We start from the raw sequence: 23,570 nt of genomic DNA, 5'->3' as shown, positions 1-23,570 counted from the left end.
ATCGAGCTTTGTAGTGATCGATTGAGCCATCGGCTTTCCTCTTGATGCGGAAGACCCACTTGCAACCAACCAAATTTTTGACTGTAGAAGCTGGAACAAGACGCAAGGTTGGCTCTATGGCCGTGAGATCACCTGTTGCAATTAAAGCATGAGCAATGGGATGATGGGAAGAACCATCTTTGAACACGTTGGATTTGAAGATGTTTTTTGCTAGGGGTTGCATGGGATGGGAATTTATGAGCTGGGTTGGGATTTGTTTGAGGCAACGTATCAGCCTGGTGCAATGAAGGAGATGAGGGAATTGTATCATTCTAGATTTTAAGTAATAAAATAAAATATCTTAAATTAGAATTTAAGACTAAGTAAAGTAGACAAATCTAGAATTGACTTTCGATCTACAAGACTCGACGCTTGAACGGCTTAATATTGTAGGAAACAATATTCGCATTCTGTAGTTAATAAAATACGTGGCTTTAAACATGATATTTTAATCGCCGATAAAGAATAAGGAATACATGAATAATTATGAAACCTTGGTCTTATTATTTATAAACCATAATTTTATAAATAAAGAATAATATTATTAGACTCTAATAATATTATCAGATTAATTAATAGACAGACTGAATTAATCAGCAGATTAATTGATATAATAATATCGATGATTAATATTATGACGTGATATTTACTATATATATATTTATGGTGTTATAATATTATTGAGATAATAATATTGACAATGAAACGAACTAAATTCAAAACGGACTTAGATTATAATCTTAATGAGTTAGATTAAATTGATAAAGATTTGAGGTGATAATATCTGCGTTAAAAATGTAACTAATAGATTTTGTAAAACATCTACAAATTAATTCAAGTTAAATTATCTAAAGAACTTAACCGTAAATTAATCAAAATTCCTGTTGATATTTTGTAAACTCATCGTTGTATTTGATGACTCACCCTTTTATCTTTATCACACTCACGATGACTTTCATGAGTCACCTACGCCAGCTCACTGCCCTTCTAGCTCTTCTTGCATAAAACAGGACACGAGAGAGTGAGACTCGAGAGACCCGTGACCCGCTGAACTGGAGAAGAAGACCCGGTCCTCCATGTACGTTTTCCGGCCGTTACTGGTGTGATTTCCGGACAGGCAGAGCCGAACCCGACGGCTTGAAGGCTGATTTTCCGGCGACTTCAGGATGCGATTTTCCGGTAGATTCTCCGGCGATTTCCAGAGGATTTTTTGAGAAAATCCCCAAGGTATAAATCCTGTAATTTTGTGGATTGATTTGCCTATTGTTGAATTAGGGTTTGATGATTTTTGGGGGTTCTCGATTGATTGTGTTTCGGCTATGCATGGTATTTAGGAATTGATGAGTATTCTGGTTTGGGTGATTTGTGGAATATTGGCAGTGAGTGTGTTTCCCCTGTTTTGTGGATTTTATATCCCCTGTGCTGACTAAGTTTCTGTATGTGGATTTAGATTTGGTTATTGATGTTTGGGTATTATGACCAAACTCTGTTCGGGGTAGAAATTAGGGGATGAGTTTCCGTGTGTGTGTGTGTACCATGGAGATTTTGGGTTCTAGAGTTAAACTAAATTGTAATTATTGTTGGATGTTGGTTTGATTGTATTATTGTGAGATTTGGATTATTGTTGATTGGCCTGTGATGCATGAGATTCACCGTACATGCCTTGGTTCCCTGTTGTGAGTGAACCAATGATGAGTATTGTGATATTTTGAAATGGGTTTTTGAATTATATTATAAGCTTATTGTGGGCTGAGTTAGGATTGTTATTAGATTTGGTTAAGATGATTATTGGGTTGATGTTGTTGGAGGTTTATATATATATGAGTGAATTATAATTGATGATGGGATTAGTTGGACCCTTAAAAATTGGTTAAGTATTGATGTTATAGTGTTAATCAAAGATGGAAACGTAGGTAAATTAGTATTTTTAAAGAAACTCAATTTTGGTGTTTTATAGAAAAATGGTTGAATATTATTTGGGTGAATTTTATAATCTAAGGAAAATTTATGAGTATTGTTGTTGAGTTGTTATATGGTTTGATATGAAATTAATTATGCAAATTGAGTATGCTGTTTTACTTTGATTTCTAATATATGTTGGTTCAAATAATTGTTAAGAGTTAATATGTTTTAAAACGGATGTTTTTGTTAGATGTGTTAGTATTTTTGCAGAAAATGAGTTTAGGTGTTATGATTGAAAAATAATATTAGAACTTAACTATGTTATGTTAAGTAACAATTAATGTAGATGATGTTCCAAAGATAATTGCTTCTATGTATGCATATATGAATGATTAGGGCTCATGTTTAGGCATAACTCATAAGTTTCTAAAAGTAATGATATTAACCTTCTATGCACATATCTATGTATTTGATACAGATGATGAATTGTGACTGCACAAAAGGGTTGTAAGTATAAATTATTTACTGAGGGTAGTACTAGATTTCAATAGTGTTGTGTTTATGTTTTATTTTAATTGGATGCGTGTGAATGATTATTACATACTGTTAATAATCAACCTATAAATATTGGGTTTTAACGTAGCTCAGAGGTTCAGGATGAGAATAGTGCCTAAAACCGGAAATCATAATTATTAATATTGGGAGTCAACGTCTTCCAAAGTGTTAGGAGAGTGACGTGGAACGTACTCTGCTAGTGTAGAAATAAGATAATCAAAACGTAATGTAGAGGAAACGGCATCGAGAAAGATGCTAACCGAGTAAACGACTTCAAACGAGTGGAGTGCAATGAGTATATTCAACTGTTTAAAACTTTGCATGGAAAACTGATCTCATCGTTATGTTATCTCTGTCCTTAAATAATGCATAATCCATGATATTATTGATTGATAGTTAGCTCACTTATATAACTATGAGGTTGTAGTAATAACCACCGTCTCATAGATGTTTGCGCAGGTTCTGAATATTATAGATTGGATTGACTACTAGCTTAAGAGATTTAAAGCTATTATAGTTAGGTTTTAGTGCTTTGTACCTATCAATGTTTGTACTTTTTTGTAAATAACATGTTTAGGAATTTACTTGTATTTAGTAAGTTTTCATGTATGCTTTTGTGTCATTTGTGACACGTATTTCATTATAATTAGTGTAAAGAACATTAAAGGACTTTTAATGTACATCTAGAGGAATTTCAGTTAAAGCCCTGAATGTATTGTAAGGGAATTGTCCCTGATGTTTGAAAAAGAAAAAAGAAAAAAAAGATATTCGTATTTTTTCGCTGCGAGATTTATCGTCTCTGAAGTAGTAACGACACATAATTATTTACGCATTTTTGTAAAAACCGGGTCGTTACAGGAATAGTGGAAGTGGAAGTTTCTGGATTAGAATTGATGTGGAGAGGGGATTACCGGGCTTGGTGTAAGTTGGGATTAGAAGAGATTAGAGTGGGCTGGTAGAGAAGTGGGAAATGATGTGATGGGCTGAGTGAGAATAGGTCCAATAGAATTAGAATCAGAATTTTATGTGGTTTTGTTTTGAAAGGGAAAAATTGTATACTAAAAACACACACCGACCTGGACGAGGTTAGAGTTTATGAGAATTATATGGACGTAAATTTGGCCAACAGGCACACCCAAAAATGCGTAGATGAGAGTAATCTGGGGAGGATTGAAAAAGAATTTCATAAGCTGATGAATTCTTTAAGAGAGGAGTGGGTAGACGATTTATTAGAAAGCAAGCGGTTTAAAAAGCATCATCCCAGTGAGTTAAGGGAACATAAGCAAGTGAAAGGAGAGCGAGTCCAGTTTCAATAATATGGCGATGCTTGCATTCTATGGCACCATTTTGTTGGTGTGTATGGGGACATAAGAGAATGGGAATACCTATGTTCTGTAAAATTTTGGAGGGGGAGCAAAATTCGCCTCCCCTATCAGATTGAATGATTTTGATTTTTGAAGAGATCAATCGCTCAACTTTCTTTTGAAATTGAAGAAAGATGTTGCACACATCACTTTTATTGGACATTGGAAGTAACAAAGTATATCTGCTATGAGCATCCAAAAAAGAAACACAATATTTATTTCCTTGAGAAGAAAGCATAGGAGATGGTTCCCAAACATCAGTGTATATCAACTCTAACGGATTATTAACACGTGTTGAGGATAAAGGAAAAGAAATATGTTTGCTTTTTGACGAGTGGCAGGTAGAGCAGCTCACGTAAGCATTATTTTTAAGAACTGGTAAATGAAACTTAGAGATAACTTGGAAGCAAACACGGAGTGCTGGATGACCAAGCCCTGAGTGCCAGTGACCGAGTGAGGTGCGTTCTCCAACCGAGGCAGAAGGTGCACGGGAGGAAGGGAGCATAGAAGAGCACAAGATGTGATTGTGAGGAGGAGGAGACGGACAGCAATGAGAAGACAGTGGATTGGGTGAGACGGATGAAGGGAGCTTGTACACGTGGCGGACCGTTAATTTTTGGACATAAAACTTAATTGAGGTACTAATTTGATCTTTTCCCAAAATTGAGATACCATCTGTGATGCGAATTGAAACCTAGGAACTAAAAAATAAAATTGTCAAAATTTAGGGAACAAAAATGTGTTTAACCCTAATTTGTTTTGGGACTTTCCAGAACATGGAAATATTGAGTAGAAATTAAATAATTTGAAATAAAAAGTAGATCGAATTCACATTTTGCCTTAAAGTCTCCAATTCGTTTAGGACTGAATATCTGACCATAAAATTTTAATACATTTTTCTAAAAGTTTACCTAAAAGTGTGTTGGCGGTTGGGACTACATCTGAAAATTCATTTGTGTACGTTGGGAATGAATTCCACTCAACCCGGTCTAAAGAGGAGACAGCAGGACTCTGGGAAGTCTAATCCCCGGAGATTGATGCTTTGCAGCTATTTCCGAGAAATCAGGTATCTTTTATCTTAGTAGATATGGATTATGACTCTACTCTAAGTTGAATTAATGTTAGAGTCATAATCCGATTAACAGTCATATCCCTCTACCGGGATAGGACTTTTAGTCCAAGAGTAGTTTGATCAGTAGTCTTATTCTTGGTGGAATTGGGACTCATGGTCTAATCAGATCAGAAGTCTAATAAGGGATCAAATCAGAAGTCTAATAAATGATCAAATCAGAAGTCTAATAAGGGATCAAATCCGGCCGGTGTGCGTGGATTTCTGACCGGATCTCTCTTCCTTTCTCTTTCTCTGTCATCGGCCGGTGTGCGTGGGTGCCGGATCTCTCTTCATCTCTCTCTTTCTCTATCGCCGGCCGGTGTGCGTGGGTGCCGGATCTCTCTTCGTCTCTCTCTTTCTCTGTTGCCGGGCGGTGCGCGTGGGTTGGAGTGGGTTGACAGATTTCCGGCCAGATCTAATTTCCTCTCTATTTCTCTGTCGCAGGCCGGTGTATATTGTTGTAGACTTGCTATGTTTGATGTTATGGGTTTTGAATATTTGTTTATTGTCGTTCAAAGAGTGAAAAAGGTTTGAGCATTTCTGATTTTTGTTCATTTTGTTTTAGTTAATTGGTTTAAATTGTTTGCAATTTGTTGTCTGTGCAGAGTGAGACTGAGCAAGAATGTGGTTCATCAAAGGGGTAAGAAACCGATCGGTTTGTGTACTGAGAGAAAGAGAGGGAGATTGTGGAGCTGAATATACGGAGAGAGAGATTATTAATTCTTGACTAAAACGAATATAATACCATTATATCATTAATGAAAATAATACCAAAGAAAAAAAAATTGTTAATTCTGGACTGTTTTGCCCAAATCGTCCAAAGTCCGAATTCCCAACGAAAAATTCTGGACGATTTTTTAATCCGTCTGGACTTTATTCCAGATAGTTTTTTACCATTTCTAGACGGTTTCAAACCGTCCAGAAATGGAGATTTTTTTTGTAGTGAGAAAAATAGTCTAAATGTTACAAGTTTATACTACTTCTATATTAACAACAATAAATCTAATTTATCATCTTGTAACTCTTGTCTCTTCAGTGCTTGTAACTCTTGTAACATTGTCTCTCGAGTTCTTGTAACCCTTGTCTCAATATGCCTCCGCAAACCCAACGGTAAATCACGGATGTTAAGGTTTGATCTCTTGAACATCTAAGGGCTAGAAAAAAAATGGCTACTATGGCCGGGATTGGAACGTCGGTTTCTATAACCGAAACTTGGAATGCAGCAACTCTAGCCAGCATCGACTACTATGGCCAGGACTTGAACATCGATGACTTTGGCCGGCATTGGCAACTTTGGGTGTCTAGTATTTGTTGGTAGAGGAAACAATGGTAGTGCGACATGTCATCTTGACAAAGAGAGACTCACGTGGGTGTGATAAGAGAAATAGCTCCATCACAAAATGAGAAAATGTGGAAGGATGAGAAAACCCAAGAAAAAAAGAAATTGGCACACGATGGATATTTGTGGGCATTTTAATTTCGGTTTATGATACAGGATGCAAAAAAAATGAGTGAACCAAAAAAAAAAAAAATGGCACATGATTGAATACTAGCGTTAGCCTATAGGTCTGATACCATGTAAGATCACATAATCTATGAAAGAGACGAGAACAAGAAAGAGAGACAGAGAATTAAGGCAGTTCGGCCTATAGCGTACATCTACCCGTCAAAACCTTTTGTTGGCTACATCTTTCTTAATTCGTTTGTTTGTATACAAGATTCTCTTTATAGAGAAATAGTTTAAACGTTGCAAATCTATTCTACTTCTACATTAACAACAATATAATAAATCTTGTAACTCTTGTAATATTGTCTCTAGTTCTTGTAACTCTTGTCTCAATAAACAGTCACTAAGTAACTTGTTTAGTCTTTGACAACTAATTAATTAATCACATAAACCCAATAAATAGTTGTCATTATGTGAAGAAAAACACATGGATGATCATGATTTTCTCAATATTGTCCCTTTAATGGTTTTGAAATAATTCTTTTAATAAGAAGTTTGGAGGAAAACTTTGTCCAATGAGATATCCTTTTTCATCTCTACTATCTTCTCAGCAAGCTGCCCAATCCCTTTGAATGTTGCGAATTTATCACTCGAACGCATGTCTATATATGATATATGTTTCAAGTTAATTAGTTGTCCAAGGTGATAAGTTGAAATACTGGAAAATCATTCGGATAAAATTGAGCAAGAGGAAGTAATTTCTCCTTGTTAAAAGCAACAAACGAGTCATCTTGACTCAAGCACGCAACACAAAGTAATAATTTAGAATTAACCTCATTAAAACTACTTTTAAATTCTTGGAGTTGCATATGTCTTTCACTTTTATATTAAATTTCCCATTGCATTATGATTTACTTAGGAAAATCTATTTGGTTAACTAGTACTTAGAACGGTTTTTAGTGTTTGAGAAGTGAAAATTGCTTTCTAAAAGTTTACCAAACACGCCAAATATATCTTTTTCCTCAATTAAAAACATAGAATAATTTTCAAAATTATTATTTTCATATTCTCTAAAAACGTATGTGGTTTTTCTTTAAAAAAGACTATCAAAAAATAGTTTTTGAAAGCACATTGAGTAGTTCTTTTTTTGCATTATAGATTTACAGTTTTCTATTTTTATGGATGTATCATATAGAGTTGCCTCAAAAGTAGGAGCAATTACTCGATCTGTAAATCCGCAACTTCCTTTTTCTTACTTTTTTTTAATGAAACAAATAGAATATATCATTCTATAAAGCTATAAAGCTTTTAAAATGATTGACAATTGGTCTCCTAATCTTAGTCTAATCTAATACCAGACTAGTCCCTCTGCTGTGGCCTAGTACTGTACACTTGCATACCTGAGTCAGATGCTTCGACGCTGACTCGCTGATTGTGCGTACATTTCTTTCTTCGACGTTATATATATTTTGAGCCATGTCATTAAATTCAACATTTAAGTATTTTAACTAAAAAATCTCATTTCCTTTAGTGAACACACACACACAGATATATATATATATATATATATATATATATATATATATATATATATATATATATATATATATATATATATATATATATATATATATATATATATATATATGGAGAGTGTTAGAAAAACACCCAAAATTACACACCCATTACACATTCTCTCATATATAGGGTGGATTCCATGTGATGGTGGACCACACTACATGTGAGGAGGTGTAAAAATTTCAACTTTTTTTTGGAGAAGTACTTGATTGTACACTCTCATCCCACTCTTATCCAACCCTTGTCTACATGGACCAATAATATTGTTAAAAAAACTAAGCTCCCACTACACCCTTTATATTATATCTCACATTATTGGTCCATGTAAATAAGGGTGGGATAGTGGTAGGATGGGAGTATACAACCAATCATTTTTTTTTTCTTTTATATATATATATATATATATATATAGAGAGAGAGAGAGAGAGAGAGAGAGAGTAATGTTGCTTGCATTGTCCATCTAGACTTTTCTAGGTAGAAGTACATGATTCATTTAGAGGCTACTCTATTGATAGGAGCCCACTACCCTCAAACTTAGATTATAGATTAGTGAAAGGTTTTGAAGCTTCATTTACCATTAATTAAACAAATGCTGCCATACTCATTGAAGGAATGGCAGTATAAATTGTGACCCCTCTGTGCTTATTTACAGGCAGTCCAAATCTTTGTGGCATAGAAGTCGCCTGACTGTTGGGGTTTTTATTATTGCTTAAAAATGGCCAATCTTTGGCCTCACCTAGTCTATGCATTGGCATTGTTCTTATTAGCCACCAATGTAGCAGCAGAAGACAAGCTACAACCACCACCATTATTCCCATCCCCATTTCCACTACCTAAGCCTCCCCCACCATCTCAATCACCTCCTCTTACATCACGTAATCTTCTACCGCCATTCTCATTCCCATTCCCAATTCCACTACCTAGGCCTCCACACCACAGGCGTCCCCCACCACCACCACCACCCCAATCTCCATCACCTCCCCCACCATCTCCGTCACCACCACCACCATCTCCATCACCTCCGCCTCCTCCCAAGAGGTCACCTCCTCCTCCTCCCAAAAAGTCACCTCCCCCACCATCTCCGTCACCACCACCACCACCATCTCCATCACCTCCTCCTCTACCATCTCCGTCACCTCCGCCTCCACCCAAGAAGTCACCTCCTCCTCCTCCCAAGAAGTCACCTCCCCCACCATCTCCGTCACCACCACCACCACCATCTCCGTCACCACCACCACCACCATCTCCATCACCTCCTCCTCCACCATCTCCGTCACCTCCGCCTCCACCCAAGAAGTCACCTCCTCCTCCTCCCAAGAAGTCACCTCCCCCACCAATTCCGTCACCTCCTCCCCCACCATCTCCGTCACCACCACCACCACCACCATCTCCGTCACCTCCTCCTCCACCATCTCCGTCACCTCCGCCTCCTCCCAAGAAGTCACCTCCCCCACCATCTCCGTCACCACCACCACCACCACCATCTCCGTCAGCTCCTCCTCCCCCATCTCCGTCACCTCCGCCTCCTCCCAAGAAGTCACCTCCTCCTCCTCCTCCTTCTCCCAAGAGGTCACCTCCTCCTCCACCCAAGAAGTCACCTCCCCCACCACTTTCATCACCTCCTCCTCCTTCGAACGAGAAGCCGCCACCACCTCCCAATTAATGTTGACTAAAACAAACATTCTCCGTACTAAGTTGTGTAAGTATATCGTATTGAAGCACTTTATCTAATATGCCTAGTCCCTTTTTTTTTTTTTTTCCCGCCTCATAATTATCTTATCATTATGATTTGTTTTCTTTTCTTTTTCTTTTTTTTTGGCAGCTAATAAAGTCATAAAAAGAATAATTGGTGCTGAAGTAATCAGATGCCATCGTCGGGGACTGGTTTACTACTACTGTTCAATGCCAAACAATGCAACCTACTTGAGACAAGTGGGCATATATAATATACAATAAAGGACATACATGATGCCATGCAGCTCATGTGCAAAATATGATTTTATTCTCTTGAGTTGAGATATAATAAATTTGTGATTCCTATAACTGGACCCTACTTGTTCATCCATGCACGTATGCTTAAGTGTCTCTTATTTTTCTGTAATCGGATCATGTTCGTCCATTCCATTTGTGGTTAAGCCGTTGTCTTTCACATTTTCACTTACTTTTCTATTTTACCAAAAATAATGTGACATACCTTTATTCCACAAAACTAATATAGGAATATCTACTAACCATTTTATATATATTAACAATGGTTAATTCAATGGCTATTACACCCTACCAAGTCAGCTTAATTTTTGAGATATTCATAACATATTTGTGTAGCATGTAGCATTACTCTTTAAGTCACAAACTCTAAAAAATCACTATAACAAAACCGGTGATTAGTGTCGTTTTAGAAAAAACGACTCTAAATTCTGCATTAACAACGTTTTCGTTAAATGTCGTAAAATTAGTGTCACTCTTATTTAAAAGACGCTAATTAAGAAATAATTTTCGTTATTTGATAAATAATGCCGTTAGATTATCAACGTTTATACATAAACGACGCTAATCTAGGAATTTTTTCATCGTTTTGTTTGAAAGAATTGTAACCAACGCTAATGTAGAAATATTTGACGTCACTTCCACAGTAACGACTTTGAATATCGTTTTTTCCAGAGTAGCGACGTCATATCTCGTTGTTTCCGCACATCACTATTAGGAAATATACCCTATTTTTCAAGACTCGGGAGATGCGAAAAATAAGAAGAAAACAAAAAAAACAATCACTCAAGACATCAAGATTTAAGTGGTTCCCTCAATGCAAGGTACATCCACTGGTGAGCCAATTTGCTGAAATATCTTAAAATGCTGATATTTACTTTTATGCAGTAATGCTGATGGGTACTTTAGTTTATGGTATAAGATACACGCTTCCGGAGTATCTTTGTACTTTTCTTGTTGCTGGAGGAGCATCGACATTCACACTCTTAAAAGGTAATGATTCATGTCAGGTAAATCAATTACCACTACATCTCCTCTCCTCTCCTCTCCTCTGCTCGACTACACCAAAATCCATCTCTCTTTAATCTTTATAGTTCCCGATCCCATTTTTCATCTTCCACGCGCGCCAAGAAAATTCAACAAGTACGTACGTACGTACGTGAGTGAGAGCTTTGTGAAAAGTCTCAGATATTAACTAGCTTCAGTTCGTTTGTACGTTAGTTACAAATTTAGTAAGTTAGTTTTACACGTGTAATATTATTATTAGTTCATTTCTGGCATAAATACAGTTAATGAAATCAGTTCTTCAGACTTCAATCTTCTCTCGAGATCATTAATTCCATCTCTCTTTCGTTTTCCTTTCTTCTTCTTCATTCCTCTGAACATCAAGAATCTGATAAAAATAGCCTTTACAATTACTCTGCAAGAACTGATATGGAGCCGCTGGAATTCGATAGAGACGGATCTCCACCGCCTCCTCTACCCGGAACCGGAGAGTCCTTAGTGATTCTCGCAGTCCTGGTCTCCTTCTTCGCCGTCGTCGCCGTGGTATAAACATCTCAAAAATTCTACTTTATCATCTTATTTTCCATCTTTGCTTAGCTTATAGTTCAATCCAGCTTTAAATTAATTTTCTTTTTACAAAATAATCTTATGTTGTTTTCTTTATGCGTGCGATGATTAATGTAATAATATGCTCATAGAAATGCACCTCTGCTGTAAAAAAGAAAACACTGTCGATTCACATTCGGGCTAAAGGCTGAATTTTTCTTGTCCCTGTGAACTTGGGTTCAACGACTCATCCCTTAACTTAGAGATCTTGTTGTTTCCTTGATTCTCCTTCTTCTTCACAACCGCTTTCTCCCTCCTATTCTCCCTGTTACGTTCTTGGTCCTCTGTTCCTTCCTCTACTTCATTTCTCCAAAACCCATCTCAGATTTCCTCACTCTCGACCTGTTCTTGGTACTTTCATCCACATCACTTAAGCTCACAACCAAGAAATCATGATTTTCCCTCATTTTCCTGCATTTTCTCCCTCATATTTTCCTACATTTTCTCTGCAACCAAACAAACCCTCAAAGAAAAAGAAAAAGCTTACAGCAAATTCCACCGCAACAGAATGCCGACGCCGAAGCTCTCCTCCAGGATTGAGCGTACTGCCCCTTGGATTGCATTCGCCGCCGGCACTGGGAGCTGCTCGTGTGAGCGGCGCCGGCAGATTAAGATCGAAGAGAAACGGCTTCTCCTTCATTTTCTTTTTTCTCGTCCTGCCCGGCTACCACCACGTCCTCGTTCTCCATAAATATTTTCGAGTCTCCTATAGTTGGCATCAATCAAAATCGACTTTTTCTCGCCAGTTGCTGAAAAATTTCCACTGAAAGTAGATAATGTCTGAACAGTTACTGATCTGAGACCCAAACGGAGGGACGATTCATTGAACTGGAAATGGGTCTCTTGGCGAACTGATGGTGTACGTGGATTTGATGACCCAGGGGATCCGGCTACTTTGCGGTACTGCGGAACGGCTGGGATTTTTACTCCAGCCAGCCTGTTTTTAGTTTATTTTTATTTTTATTTTTTTTTTCTCTCTTGGCTTTGTGGGAAACGTACAGCCGTTCCATTTTTTAGTTTTCGGTGAGCTCCGTTAGCCAGCCTCTCTAAGGCTTTTTTTTTTCACTGCAGATTATGCTTGCTTCTTCTCATTTTTATGCCACTGAGGGTCCTTGAGCCATGCATCTAGTGGCTTACCAATAGAGTAAACGATAAAACCAATTTCCCTCAACTTCAACTTTTACATTGCCCTTTTTAATCGGAAAAAAAGAAAAAAGAAAAAAGAAAATTCCCCTCAACTTCTCCGCATCCACAATATTCTGGCCGTCGAAAACAAATGCAGGCTTCTGCATATTATCGTAAATCCTCTGGTAATCAAGCTTCTTAAACTGATCCCACTCAGTCAGAATGCAAACACCATGAGCATCCTGTTGATCGATGCAATTTCCGATCCGGTGACGTGGCATTCTCATCCTCTTGTCTATGACCTGCAAGACAGCAAACATCCGCCGGGGCTTGCTCGACAGAGCCTCCTCCGATGCCCAAATCAATAAGAGGTCATGGGAGTGAAAAGAGGGAGAGAGCAGATAAGAAGTCATACCGGGCTTGTTTGTTAAGCTCCTGTGCATTACAGAATAGTGTTGGTCACTATTCACATATTTTTTATTTTATTTTTACATTTTTCAATAATAATCAACATCAAAACATTTTCACTTTTTATATCACATCAATAATTTTTTATTATTATTCAAATAAAAAAAATTCACTACAATACAAAATTTTTTCACTTTTTTATACAAATTCTTTTTATTTTATATCACATCATCACTTTTTACTAATTCCAAAACTAACAACCCACTATTCTGTTCTGTTCTGTTCTTTGCCAAACAAGCCCCCATTTCTCAATACCATGTACATACATATGTTGCCCCTTTTTCCTTGTTCGTGTGCGGAGGAAGTCCTCCTTTAATAAATGATTGGTCATGTCTTCACATTGGCACGATGCTCCATATTGACACTTGATACAGTTTTTGACTTGATTTGATTGGATTGATAAATACTAAAGATCTTAATAAATACCGAGGCTTTAGTTCTTCCCGACCCGAGGCTCCGAGATTTACCGTGTGTGTTCGGCTTGTGCCCAATAGCTAGGGTTGGCCCCGAACGTATACCTTGGGGACGTACATCCTGAGGGCCCAATCCAGGCACACCTGTCTTAGGGAATAAATAATTCCCCAACACATCCTTTGTTGCCTCGTAAGCATCTGAAACGACACTAACTTGTTCCACATAAGTAGAGCTCGATCGCTGAAGATGAATTGGAACTTCTTCATTGAAAGATCTCTTTGGATCTGATCCTCAGACACTTGCGGGTCATATATGCTCAGTCGGGCTTTGAAAAAGAACTGAAAAACAGGCGACCACTCGATTCACAAATCGTGGATGTGAATGAAAAAAAAAAAAAAAAAAGCCAAAAAGCTAGAAGCTACCTAACGGAGGTCACGGTCCCATAGGCCAAGAGAGAGAAAAAGAACTAAAAAACAAGGCTAGCTGCATGAAATATGAATCCCAGCCATTCCAAAAATTACTGCACATATGCAGTACTTTTAAGTACAGCACAGTAGCCGGATCCACCCAGATAGTAAAGAAGGTGAAGAAGATGACAGAGGAAATGATTGTGAAGGAAAATACCAGTAATCTTGTGGGTTTCAGGGAGAAACTTCTCTGCTTCTTCATCTATGCTTGGGTGTCGACAGAGAAGATGTAGTGGTCAGAATTTGAGGGAGAAGGGGGAAGAGTGTGTAAACAGAGAGTTTTGGGAAGAAAGGATGGATAATTCACTAGCTCTTGGAGAGGCCAATCTCTCCAGAATTCAACAAGCTGCAATATTGTTTTTTCATATCCTTTCTACCTCGAGCTTTCTTCTTAAATAACCAATTCGGTTAGAAAAATATTCTAACTGAATTAGGACAGCTCACTAGATTCTATACAGCTCATCATGTTCCTACAGCTTCTAGAATGTAATAACAAAAGCAAAAGGACGCATGCTGTACATGATATCAAAACGCCCCAGCCTTAAACATAAAACGCAAATGAAAAATAAACCCCTGCTGTGATTCCTCCTAGAACCTTCATGGGTAAGTGGGCCAGCTGATGCATACCAGGCCTAGGCCCATAACAGGTTCCCCTCCTTTAGAGCACCTTGTCCACAAGGTGAGGAAATTGTTGCTGGAGCTTCCAGAGAGACTCCCACGAGTCATCTTCAGGCAAAGTTCCTGCCCAGTGAATCAAGACTTCCGTAATCGCACGACCTCGGTACTTTGCGATGCGGCGATTCAACACAAGTTCAGGCTCAGGTTGAAATTCACCATGAGCATCCACCGGCGGCAAGGTGGATAAAGGGGTGATGGATTGGCCTAGTTTCTTCTTCAGGCAAGATACGTGGAAAACAGGATGCACTTCAGCTGAAGATGGAAGGTCGAGTTTATAAGCAACGTTGCCAATGTGCTGGATAACCTGAAAAGGGCCAAAGAAACGTGGCGATAACTTCAAATTCTTCCAGATTGCCACTGTTTTTTGGCGGTAAGGCTGTAAGCGGAGATACACCCAATCTCCAACTTCAAATTCTCTTTTGTAACGGTGCTTGTCGGCATAAACCTTCATGCGATTCTGGGCCAGCAGTAAATTCTCCTTAAGAATATTAATAATGGCATTACGATCCTGGAGTTGAGAGTCCACAGCCAGATTAGCTGAGGTACCCGGAATGTAGGATAGCAGGGAAGGGGGGGCATAGCCATAAATGGCTTGAAAATGAGTTAATCCTGTTGAAGAGTGGTGGTTAGTATTATACCACCACTCAGCCATTGGTAACTAGCGGCTCCACTCCTTTGGTTTAGTTCCAGCATAACAACGGAGATAAGTCTCAAGGCACTTATTGAGGGATTCGGTCTGGCCATCTGTTTGAGGGTGATAGGCTGAACTGAATACCAAAGAGATACCCTGGAGATGAAACAATTCCCTCTAGAAGGTGCTTGTAAAAATGGGGTCCCGGTCAGACACTATGGAGTTGGGCATACCGTGAAGTTTGAAAATGTGGGTGAGGAAAGTTTGGGCAATTGAGGTAGTTGTATAAGGGTGGGATAGGGGAATAAAATGGGCATATTTAGAGAAACAGTCAATGACGACCAGAATGACAGAAAAACCATGTGAAAAAGGCAATCCTTCGATAAAATCCATGGCAATATCTGACCAAGTGCGAGTGGGGATAGGTAAGGGTTGGAGCAAGTCGGGAGGGTGGATTGTTTCAGGTTTGTTGGTTTGGCAAACTTCACATTCCCGCACAAATTGCTTAATGTCGCTGCGCATGCCTGTCCAATAAAAGTCACGTTTCGCCCGCTGAAATGTCTTGTGATATCCCGAGTGACCAGCACTGGGGTTGGCATGGATAAATTCCAGTAGTTGCTGTTGAAAGGCGAGCCCCGCACAATCCAAAGACGGCCTTTCATGAGAATGATGCCTTGCTACAAAGTGTAACCCGTTGGAGTGGACAAGCCTTGTTGAAGGGATAGCAAAAGTTGATGTGTCTCTGGATCATGGAGGTAAGTATCCTTAAGCTCAGTTATCCAAATGGCAGTGGGGAATGATAGCAAGCAAACAGAAAATTCTGCTTGGGAATCTAGAGTATCTGCCTCCCGTGGTTCATGCAACTGAGATAGTGCATCCGCTACTTGGTTCTCCTTCCCTTTCTTGTATTCAATGACAAAGTCGAATCCCAATAACTTGGAAATCCACCTTTGTTGGGAAATCGTGGCTGTGCGTTGTTCTAACAAAAACTTGAGTGCTTGCGGGTCTGTTTTAACTTGAGTGCTTGCGGGTCTGTCACCAAGGAAAATAGCTCTTTTTCGTATGTAGAGAGTTGCAAAGCTTGGCCTTTAAGAGCCTGACTGAAGAAGGCAATGGGATGACCTTCTTGCATTAAAACCGCCCCAAGCCCCGTACCACTGGCATCACATTCAATTGTGAATTGCAGGGAAAAATCCGAAAGTCTTAGAACTGGTGGAGAAGTAATGGCGTCTTTGAGCTTGAGAAAGGCAGCCATGGTCGTATGAGTCCAATTAAAGGAATTATTTTTGAGAAGAGCCGTTAAAGGGGCAGCAAGCATACCATAGCCACGGATGAATTTTTGGTAGTAACCGGTGAGGCCCAAAAATCCCCGAAGAGATTTAATTGAAAGGGGAACCGCCCATTGCAACATAGCATGAAGTTTAGAAGGGTCGGCCCGAACCCCATTGCTGGAAATAAAATGCCCAAGATAGTCAATCTCGGAGACTCCAAACCTGCACTTAGAAGCCTTTGCAAAAAGAGTGTTAGATTGCAACACACTTAAAACCGTATGTAAATGATTCAAGTGATCATCTAAAGAACATCTATACACTAATATGTCGTCAAAAAAGACCAACACAAACTTGCAGAGGAAGGGCCGGAAAATGTCATTCATCAAGCCTTGAAATGTGGAAGGTGCATTCGTCAAGCTGAAGGGCATTACGAGAAATTCGTAATGACCTTCGTGAGTCCGGAAAGCTATTTTATGAACATCCGCTGGGTGCACTCGAATCTGGTGATAACCAGAGCGGAGGTCCAGTTTAGAAAAAATTGTAGCGCAATGGAGTTCGTCCAAAAGTTCATCAATCACCGGAATGGGGAATTTGTCTTTGATGGTGTCATGATTGAGAGCACGATAGTCGACACACATGCGCCAACTTCCATCAGCTTTGCGAACCAGCAGTACCAGGGAGGAGAAAGGACTCTGACTCTGTTGAATGACCCCAGAATCCAGCAAGTCCTTTACTATATGCTCGATTTCAGCTTTTTGAAAATATGGGTAACGGTATGGACGAATAGAAACGGGCTTGTCTTCCTTAAGTAAAATCTTGTGATCATGGCTGCGTGGGGGAGGAAGCCCCTGAGGTTCCCCAAAGACATGCTGAAACTAGTGCAAAAGCTGCTGTATAGGGGTAGGAACAACAGAGACATTCGACTCTGGCTCAAAAGAAGGAATGTGCAAGAAGAAACCCTTAGCAACAGATAAACAACATTTTGAAAAATGAGCACCATCTTCCAAAGAAGACCCTTTTGAACTCAGACCTTGTAAACAAATATTATTTCCAGCTAAGGTATACTATAGAGTCAGCTTGGTGAAATCCCACAGAATCGGACCTAAGGTCCGCAGCCAATCAATACCAAGAACAACATCACAACCTCCTAACGGAAGAAGATAAAAGGCAGTTGTAATGACAGTACCCTGAACCTGTAATGTCAAAGCATTGTATTTTCCCGAACTAGAAATCAAATCCCCATTAGCAACCCGTACCCGAAGATACAAAGGTAAAACCTCACCCAAGGAAAAATTACCGAAACCAGGGGGTCAAAGAAATTATGGGTGCTGCCAGAGTCGATCAAAATGACCACTCTTTTGTTGCGAATAAACCCAACTAGTCACTTGGTTTTTGGGGCCATAGAACCAGAGATGGCATGAAGGGTTATTTCGGGTTCTACAATTTCCTGAATCAAGGGTTCTAAGGATTCAACTTTATCATAAGGGTCTACATAGTCCGCATCCTCAACATTATCAACGAGAGTCTCAGCACCATGCAACAAATAAAGGGTAGGAGACTTACACTTATGTGAAGGAATCCACTTTTCATCGCAGTTGTCACAGAGTCCCTTCTCTCGACGTTCCCTCATCTGGGTAGATGAAATACGTTGAACTGGAACAGCAGGAGCCATTCGAGGAGAGAACTGGGAAGGTGAGGAAGAACCACTTGATTGGGAACGAGTAGAAAAGGACCCCTTGAAAGGTTTCCTTGAGCTGGTCAGGAACTCTTCCTGCAACTTTACTTATCCAAAAGCTGACACCAAGTCACGAGGAGCAAGCATTCGGAGGGGCAGGCGTATCTCATCCTTGAGACCACTAAGAAAACAACTGAGCTTGTTATTGTTCGAAAGGCCCCTGAGACGGTTGGATAGAGATTCGAACTGCGAAGTATACTCGGCGACGGTGGAGGTGTGACGGAGCTGCATCAAAGACTCCATGGGATCGTCATATACGGGCCCGAAACGAATAAGAAGGGCTTGAACAAAGGAATCCCATGTGGGAAATTGCCCGGCCTCATCTGCATCTTGGAACCAAACCAAGGCCTCTCCTTCCATATGAAAAGAAGCCATACGGATGCGTTGATACAAAGGAGTTTGATAGTAGTTAAAAAACTGATTGACCTTATACGTCCAACCGGATGGATTTTCCCCATCAAAACGAGGAAAGTCAAGCCATAAAGCTCTGGTGTGAATGTGACATTCCTCCCGGTGATTGTCATTCATGTCGTCATCATCCCAACCATCCTGTCGATCAAATTTATCCCGGCCCTGGCGACGGTCAGGGTCATAGTAGTCCCAGCCAGGACGTCTGGAGGGAGGATAGTCGTCCCTTTCGTTGCGAGCATCAGGGCGTTCGAAGCCAGGAGGATGACGGCCACGCCATCCGAGATAGTTGGGAGGTGGGCCACGACCGTCCAAAGGGCTGTCCTTAGGAGGGGGATGGGCCTGGTTTTGGAGGACCGTGTGGAGAAGCTCTGTGAGAGCATTAAGTTTCTGGTCGACAGTAGCATTGAAGGATTGTTGCTGGGCATTCACATTTTGTTGCTGGATGAAACCCTCATTACAGTCGTGGATAGATTCCTAGAGTTGAGCAAGGCGGGTACCGTCGGCCATGGAAAGGGAGTGAAAAAAAAAATTTGGGCTGAAGAAGCAAACAGAAGGGAAGAACCGCCGGCTTTGATACCAAATATAGTGCTCAGAATTTGAGGGAGAAGGGGGAAGAGTGTGTAAACAGAGAGTTTTGGGAAAAAAGGATGGATAATTCACTAGCTCTTGGCGCTTCGAGAGGCCAATCTCTCCAGAATTCAACAAGCTGCAATATTCTTTTTTCATATCCTTTCTACCTCGAGCTTTCTTCTTAAATAACCAATTCGGTTAGAAAATATTCTAACTGAATTGGGACAGCTCACTAGATTCTATACAGCTCATCATGTTCCTACAGCTTCTAGAATGCAATAACAAAAGCAAAAGGACACATGCTGTACATGATATCAAAACGCCCTAGCCTTAAACATAAAACGCAAATGAAAAATAAACCCCTGGTGTCATTCCTCCTAGAACCTTCACGGGTAAGTGGGACAGCTGATGCATACCAGGCCTAGGCCCATAACAGAAGAACGCTTTAAAAAAGAGTCAAAGACAGATAGTACAGATTTGGTGGCATGACCGACTAGAGCTCGGGAGAGATAGACGGCCGACGAGGTGTACTGGAGAGAGAGAGTGCTGGAAATGGAGAGAGAGAGAGAGAGAGAGAGAGGAAGCTACCAGATGTGACTCAAACGAAAAACGTTAGCCACCGTTTGTTGTTTTATTTTTCAGTTTTGTTTATATATAAGTGAAATGATGTGTTTTGAAAAAAACAAATTTGAGTCCTCTATTTTTTTTTATAATAGATGTGCTTTAGTTTTATACTACAGCATTGAAGCCAGATCCCCTTTTCGGTACCTGTGGTTTGAAAACTTCATTTTTTTGATACTTCAGTTTCTTTTTTCTTCACAAATGGTACCTAAATTTTGGGAAAAGACGAAATTGGTACTTCCATTTATTTTTCCATTCAATATTTAATAGTCTGCCACGTGTCAACCAATGAGGATTGACACGTGGCACAATATAAAAAAATAAAAAAATAAAAAACTTTAAAAATTAATTAATAAAACTTTAAAAATAAATATATTAAAAACTTTTTAAAAAATAAAAAATAAAATAAAAAAAAAAAGAAAAAAGAAAAGAGGAGCCACCCCTTTGGTCAGCCTCGGGTGGGGGAACCACCCTCATGGGGGTGGTTTGGCCACCCTATGGCCTTTAGAGAAAAAATTGAAAAAAAAAAAACAAATATAGGAAAATAGGTTTTGGCCCTTGGGGTGGCCGAACCACCCCCAAGGGCCAAGGGCGGGTGGTTCGGCCACCCCCAATGGCCAAAATGGCAAAACCCTATTCTTCTTCTTTTTTGGCCATTTGACAATGGGGGTGGCTAGGGCCAAAACGGCAAAACCCTGTTTTTATTTTATTTTTATTTTTATTTTTTTGGCCGTTGGGGGTGGCTAAACCACCCCCGTGGCCCGTGGGGGTGGTTGGGCCACCCCTAAGGGCCAAAACCCAATTTCCTATATTTTTTTTTTTTTTCAATTTTTTTCTCTAAAGGCCTTATGGGTGGCCGAGCCACCCCCATGGAGGTGGTTCGGCCACCCCAGGCCAGCCAAGTGGGTGGCTGAACCTCCCCTTTTTTTCTTTTTCTTTTTCTTTTTATTTTTTATTTTTTAAAAAAGTTTTTAATATTTTTTTTTAAAAATCAAATAAATGATAAATTTTTTAAAACCACGTGTACCAAAAATACATTTAACCCTAAAATTTTAGAAGTTGAATCTCATACACCGGTTATCATTTATCTGAGTTCAAAAATTGATGACATGGAATTATAAAATTTACAGAATGTGTATCCATCACCATCAACATTATTAGCTTTTAAGAATAGCTTGTGCATTGGGCACCGAGTCCCAGAGGGTCATCTTGGGGTTTACTGGAGAGCTGGGGCCCTTCTAAAGATAATTACTGATCCAGGTTTGACTATGGTTCCCTTTATGATTTGCATTCAGAAGTTGCATGCCTCTCATTAAAACTTTATGTAATGCCACACGCACTTCATATCAATTTTCAGGTTTTCATCTGAAGATGCCATTCATAACCTACTATGAACCTGTTCAAGTGGTTCTTCAGACAGATCAGGTAGATATGGGAATGAAGATTGAGTATTTCCTCCTGCCATGCCAGTCTATTAATGCCTAAACTTGTCTTGTACTTGTGTCAAATTGCAGGTGAGAGATATTCCGTGTGGTACTAAAGATGGTGTAATGATCGACTTTGAAAAGATAGAGGTATTGCTCGATCTTTGGTAACATTACAATTTTACAAGCAGTCTTTGATGTTTTGAGTTTATATATATATATATATATTGATTATAATGCCCTTAATTTTCAGGTTGTTAACCGTCTTCGTAAGGATTATGTGTATGAAACACTGCTGAACTATGGAGTGCACTATGACCACACATGGATATATATATGACAAGATTCGTCATGAGATCAATCTGTTCTGCAGCTCCCACTCTCTTCAACAAGTTTATATCGATGTGTTTGATCAAGTATGTATAATAAACAGAACATACCCGCAATATGTTGTGATTTTTAATTTATTTAACTTTACCGTATATTAATTCTTCCCGGTGCTGCTATCCATAATTATATATTCTCCTTTATATAGTTGTGAAACCTCATGGTACGATGCACTTAGTATACTTAGTGTTTCCTTAATTTGTTGTTTATTGAATCATTATCTATTTATTTGGTTGATGTTATATTGACAAAGTATTTAACTCTTGCAGATTGATAAAAAGATGAAAGATGCTCTCCAGGTTGACTGCACACGTTATGCTCCAGGTATTGAAATTATCAGTGTGCGTGTTACAAAGCCTACTATCCCGGAGAGCATAAGACACAATTTTGAACAAATAGAAGAGGAACGTATTAAGGTTAACTTTCATTTTCCTTAATACATGCAAGAGAATGTTCTTTTAAACACACATACAAACACATCTCTATATGTTATAAAGACAAGGTTATATTAATGTGTTAATGTTTCTGTAAATGTGTTAATTAGGTCTTAATTGCTGTTGAGAGACAGAGGGCAGCTGAGAAAGTGGCAGAGACAAAAAGAAAAATGGCTGTCAGTGAAGCTGAGAAGAATGCAAACGTCAGTAAAATCATTATGGAACAGAAGTTGACGGAAAAGGAAAGTACCAGAAAGCAGCAAGAAATTGAGAACAAAATCTACATTGCTCGGGAAAAGAGTTTGGCGGATGCAGATTACTACCGGTGAAATTTTCATTTTCTTTACAGTTGAAAAGATATGAACATTATTTTATAGAAATGACTAATGGTATTGCTTTTTCTACTTTTCTAGTGTAATGAAGGAAGCTGAAGCAAACAAGGTGAAGCTTACTCCGCAATATCTTGAGCTTAAATTCATCGAGGCCATAGCTGATAATACAAAAATCTTCTTTGGGGAAAAGGTATAATTAATCTCAATCTCTCTCTCTCTCTACTGTGCGCTGGTGCATGTGCATGAGCATGTGTGCAAGGTTTACTGAATATTAGCTCATCCTTCCAGGTACCTAACATGGTTTTGGATCAGAGGCTGCTGCTTGGGAACTTCCTGCAACAGGTGTCTGGGGACCTGTCAAGAGAGGCGTCTAAGGAGGGGAATTTTGAAGCTTAAGTTTTGATTGTCAATTCTATAGACGTGATGTAATGATTGGGAATATAGATACCCTTAGAAATAGATCACACAAGTAGGGAATTAATATAGATACTGTTAGAAATAGATCACACAAGTAGGGGTAAAAGGAAAATTTGTTTTGATTGAACCGTCTTTTCCGGGCAGGTTTTCACTCCTGATGCGATGAAAAACCATGTCCAATTTCTGGTATGGAATCTATGGATAAAAGCTAAGAAACATTTTTGACGCCGAAACAGAATAACGATTATTCTGCAGGCTAATCAACAAGTAGTTTGCATAGAAGAAAACAGGAAAATTACCACAAGAAAAACAGAGACAAACTCTGAATTTGATAAAATTATGAATAATCAACAACTGTCTGAAAAATGCCCACAAGCCGGACTTATATAGCTGAAAATTAAGTCTTTAGCAGAATTTTACCAAAAATAGCAAAATCCCGAAAACCCTAATAAAACGAAATATGGAATAAAATAAGCAGTCTGCCAAAAATCTGGTCCAAATCAGGCTCAGAATCACCTCCTAAACAATAAACGAAAAATTACCATAAATAGTAAAAAAATATCTAAAATTAAGGTTTTGAAAAGGAAAACAG

General features: G+C 39.0%; 2 protein-coding genes and 1 pseudogene across 4 annotated transcripts; 2 read left to right on the top strand and 1 right to left on the bottom strand.

The window, feature by feature from the left end:
* The first annotated feature begins 982 nt into the window (after positions 1 to 982).
* Positions 983 to 10,039, top strand: LOC133878266 (leucine-rich repeat extensin-like protein 3). Of its 3 annotated transcripts, none has more exons than XR_009901866.1 (3): positions 983 to 1,266; positions 5,577 to 5,611; positions 9,819 to 10,039. XR_009901866.1 is itself a non-coding variant. In XM_062316798.1 (2 exons), the coding sequence occupies exon 1, from the start codon at positions 8,712 to 8,714 to the stop codon at positions 9,657 to 9,659; it is 948 nt and encodes a 315-aa protein (XP_062172782.1). In that variant the 5' UTR covers positions 8,483 to 8,711; the 3' UTR covers positions 9,660 to 9,695; positions 9,819 to 10,039. The 3 variants fall into 3 exon arrangements, 1 of the variants encoding a protein (XP_062172782.1); XR_009901865.1 differs by lacking the exon at positions 9,819 to 10,039 and adding an exon at positions 6,008 to 6,778; XM_062316798.1 differs by lacking the exons at positions 983 to 1,266; positions 5,577 to 5,611 and adding an exon at positions 8,483 to 9,695.
* Positions 10,040 to 15,553: 5,514 nt separating this feature from the next.
* On the bottom strand, positions 15,554 to 18,319 carry LOC133877694 (uncharacterized). Its single transcript, XM_062316075.1, has 5 exons — positions 18,033 to 18,319; positions 17,774 to 17,871; positions 17,565 to 17,677; positions 16,393 to 17,495; positions 15,554 to 16,118 (listed from the first exon to the last, which is right to left on the bottom strand). Exons 1-5 carry the CDS (start codon positions 18,317 to 18,319, stop codon positions 15,554 to 15,556), a joined length of 2,166 nt encoding a protein of 721 aa, XP_062172059.1.
* Positions 18,320 to 19,710: 1,391 nt separating this feature from the next.
* Positions 19,711 to 22,998, top strand: LOC133877693 (uncharacterized; annotated as a pseudogene).
* The last annotated feature ends 572 nt before the right edge of the window (positions 22,999 to 23,570 follow it).

The sequence above is a fragment of the Alnus glutinosa genome, chromosome 9 (assembly GCF_958979055.1).
Source record: "Alnus glutinosa chromosome 9, dhAlnGlut1.1, whole genome shotgun sequence".
NCBI lineage: Eukaryota > Viridiplantae > Streptophyta > Magnoliopsida > Fagales > Betulaceae > Alnus > Alnus glutinosa.
This window is presented reverse-complemented; position numbering and strand designations above follow the sequence as displayed.

Bases quoted from the DNA above. Each gene is read 5' to 3' on its own strand.
- LOC133878266 (XM_062316798.1), top strand. From the start codon at position 8,712: ATGGCCAATCTTTGGCCTCACCTAGTCTATGCATTGGCATTGTTCTTA.
- LOC133877694 (XM_062316075.1), bottom strand. From the start codon at position 18,319: ATGGCTCCTGCTGTTCCAGTTCAACGTATTTCATCTACCCAGATGAGG. The intron at 17,678-17,773 runs GTATTGATTGGC...TTTGTTTACAAG, and splicing joins AGGTTGTGATGTTGTTCTTG to GTCTGAGTTCAAAAGGGTCT. The intron at 17,496-17,564 runs GTCTCTGTTGTT...GGGGAACCTCAG, and splicing joins CTTTTGAGCCAGAGTCGAAT to GGGCTTCCTCCCCCACGCAG.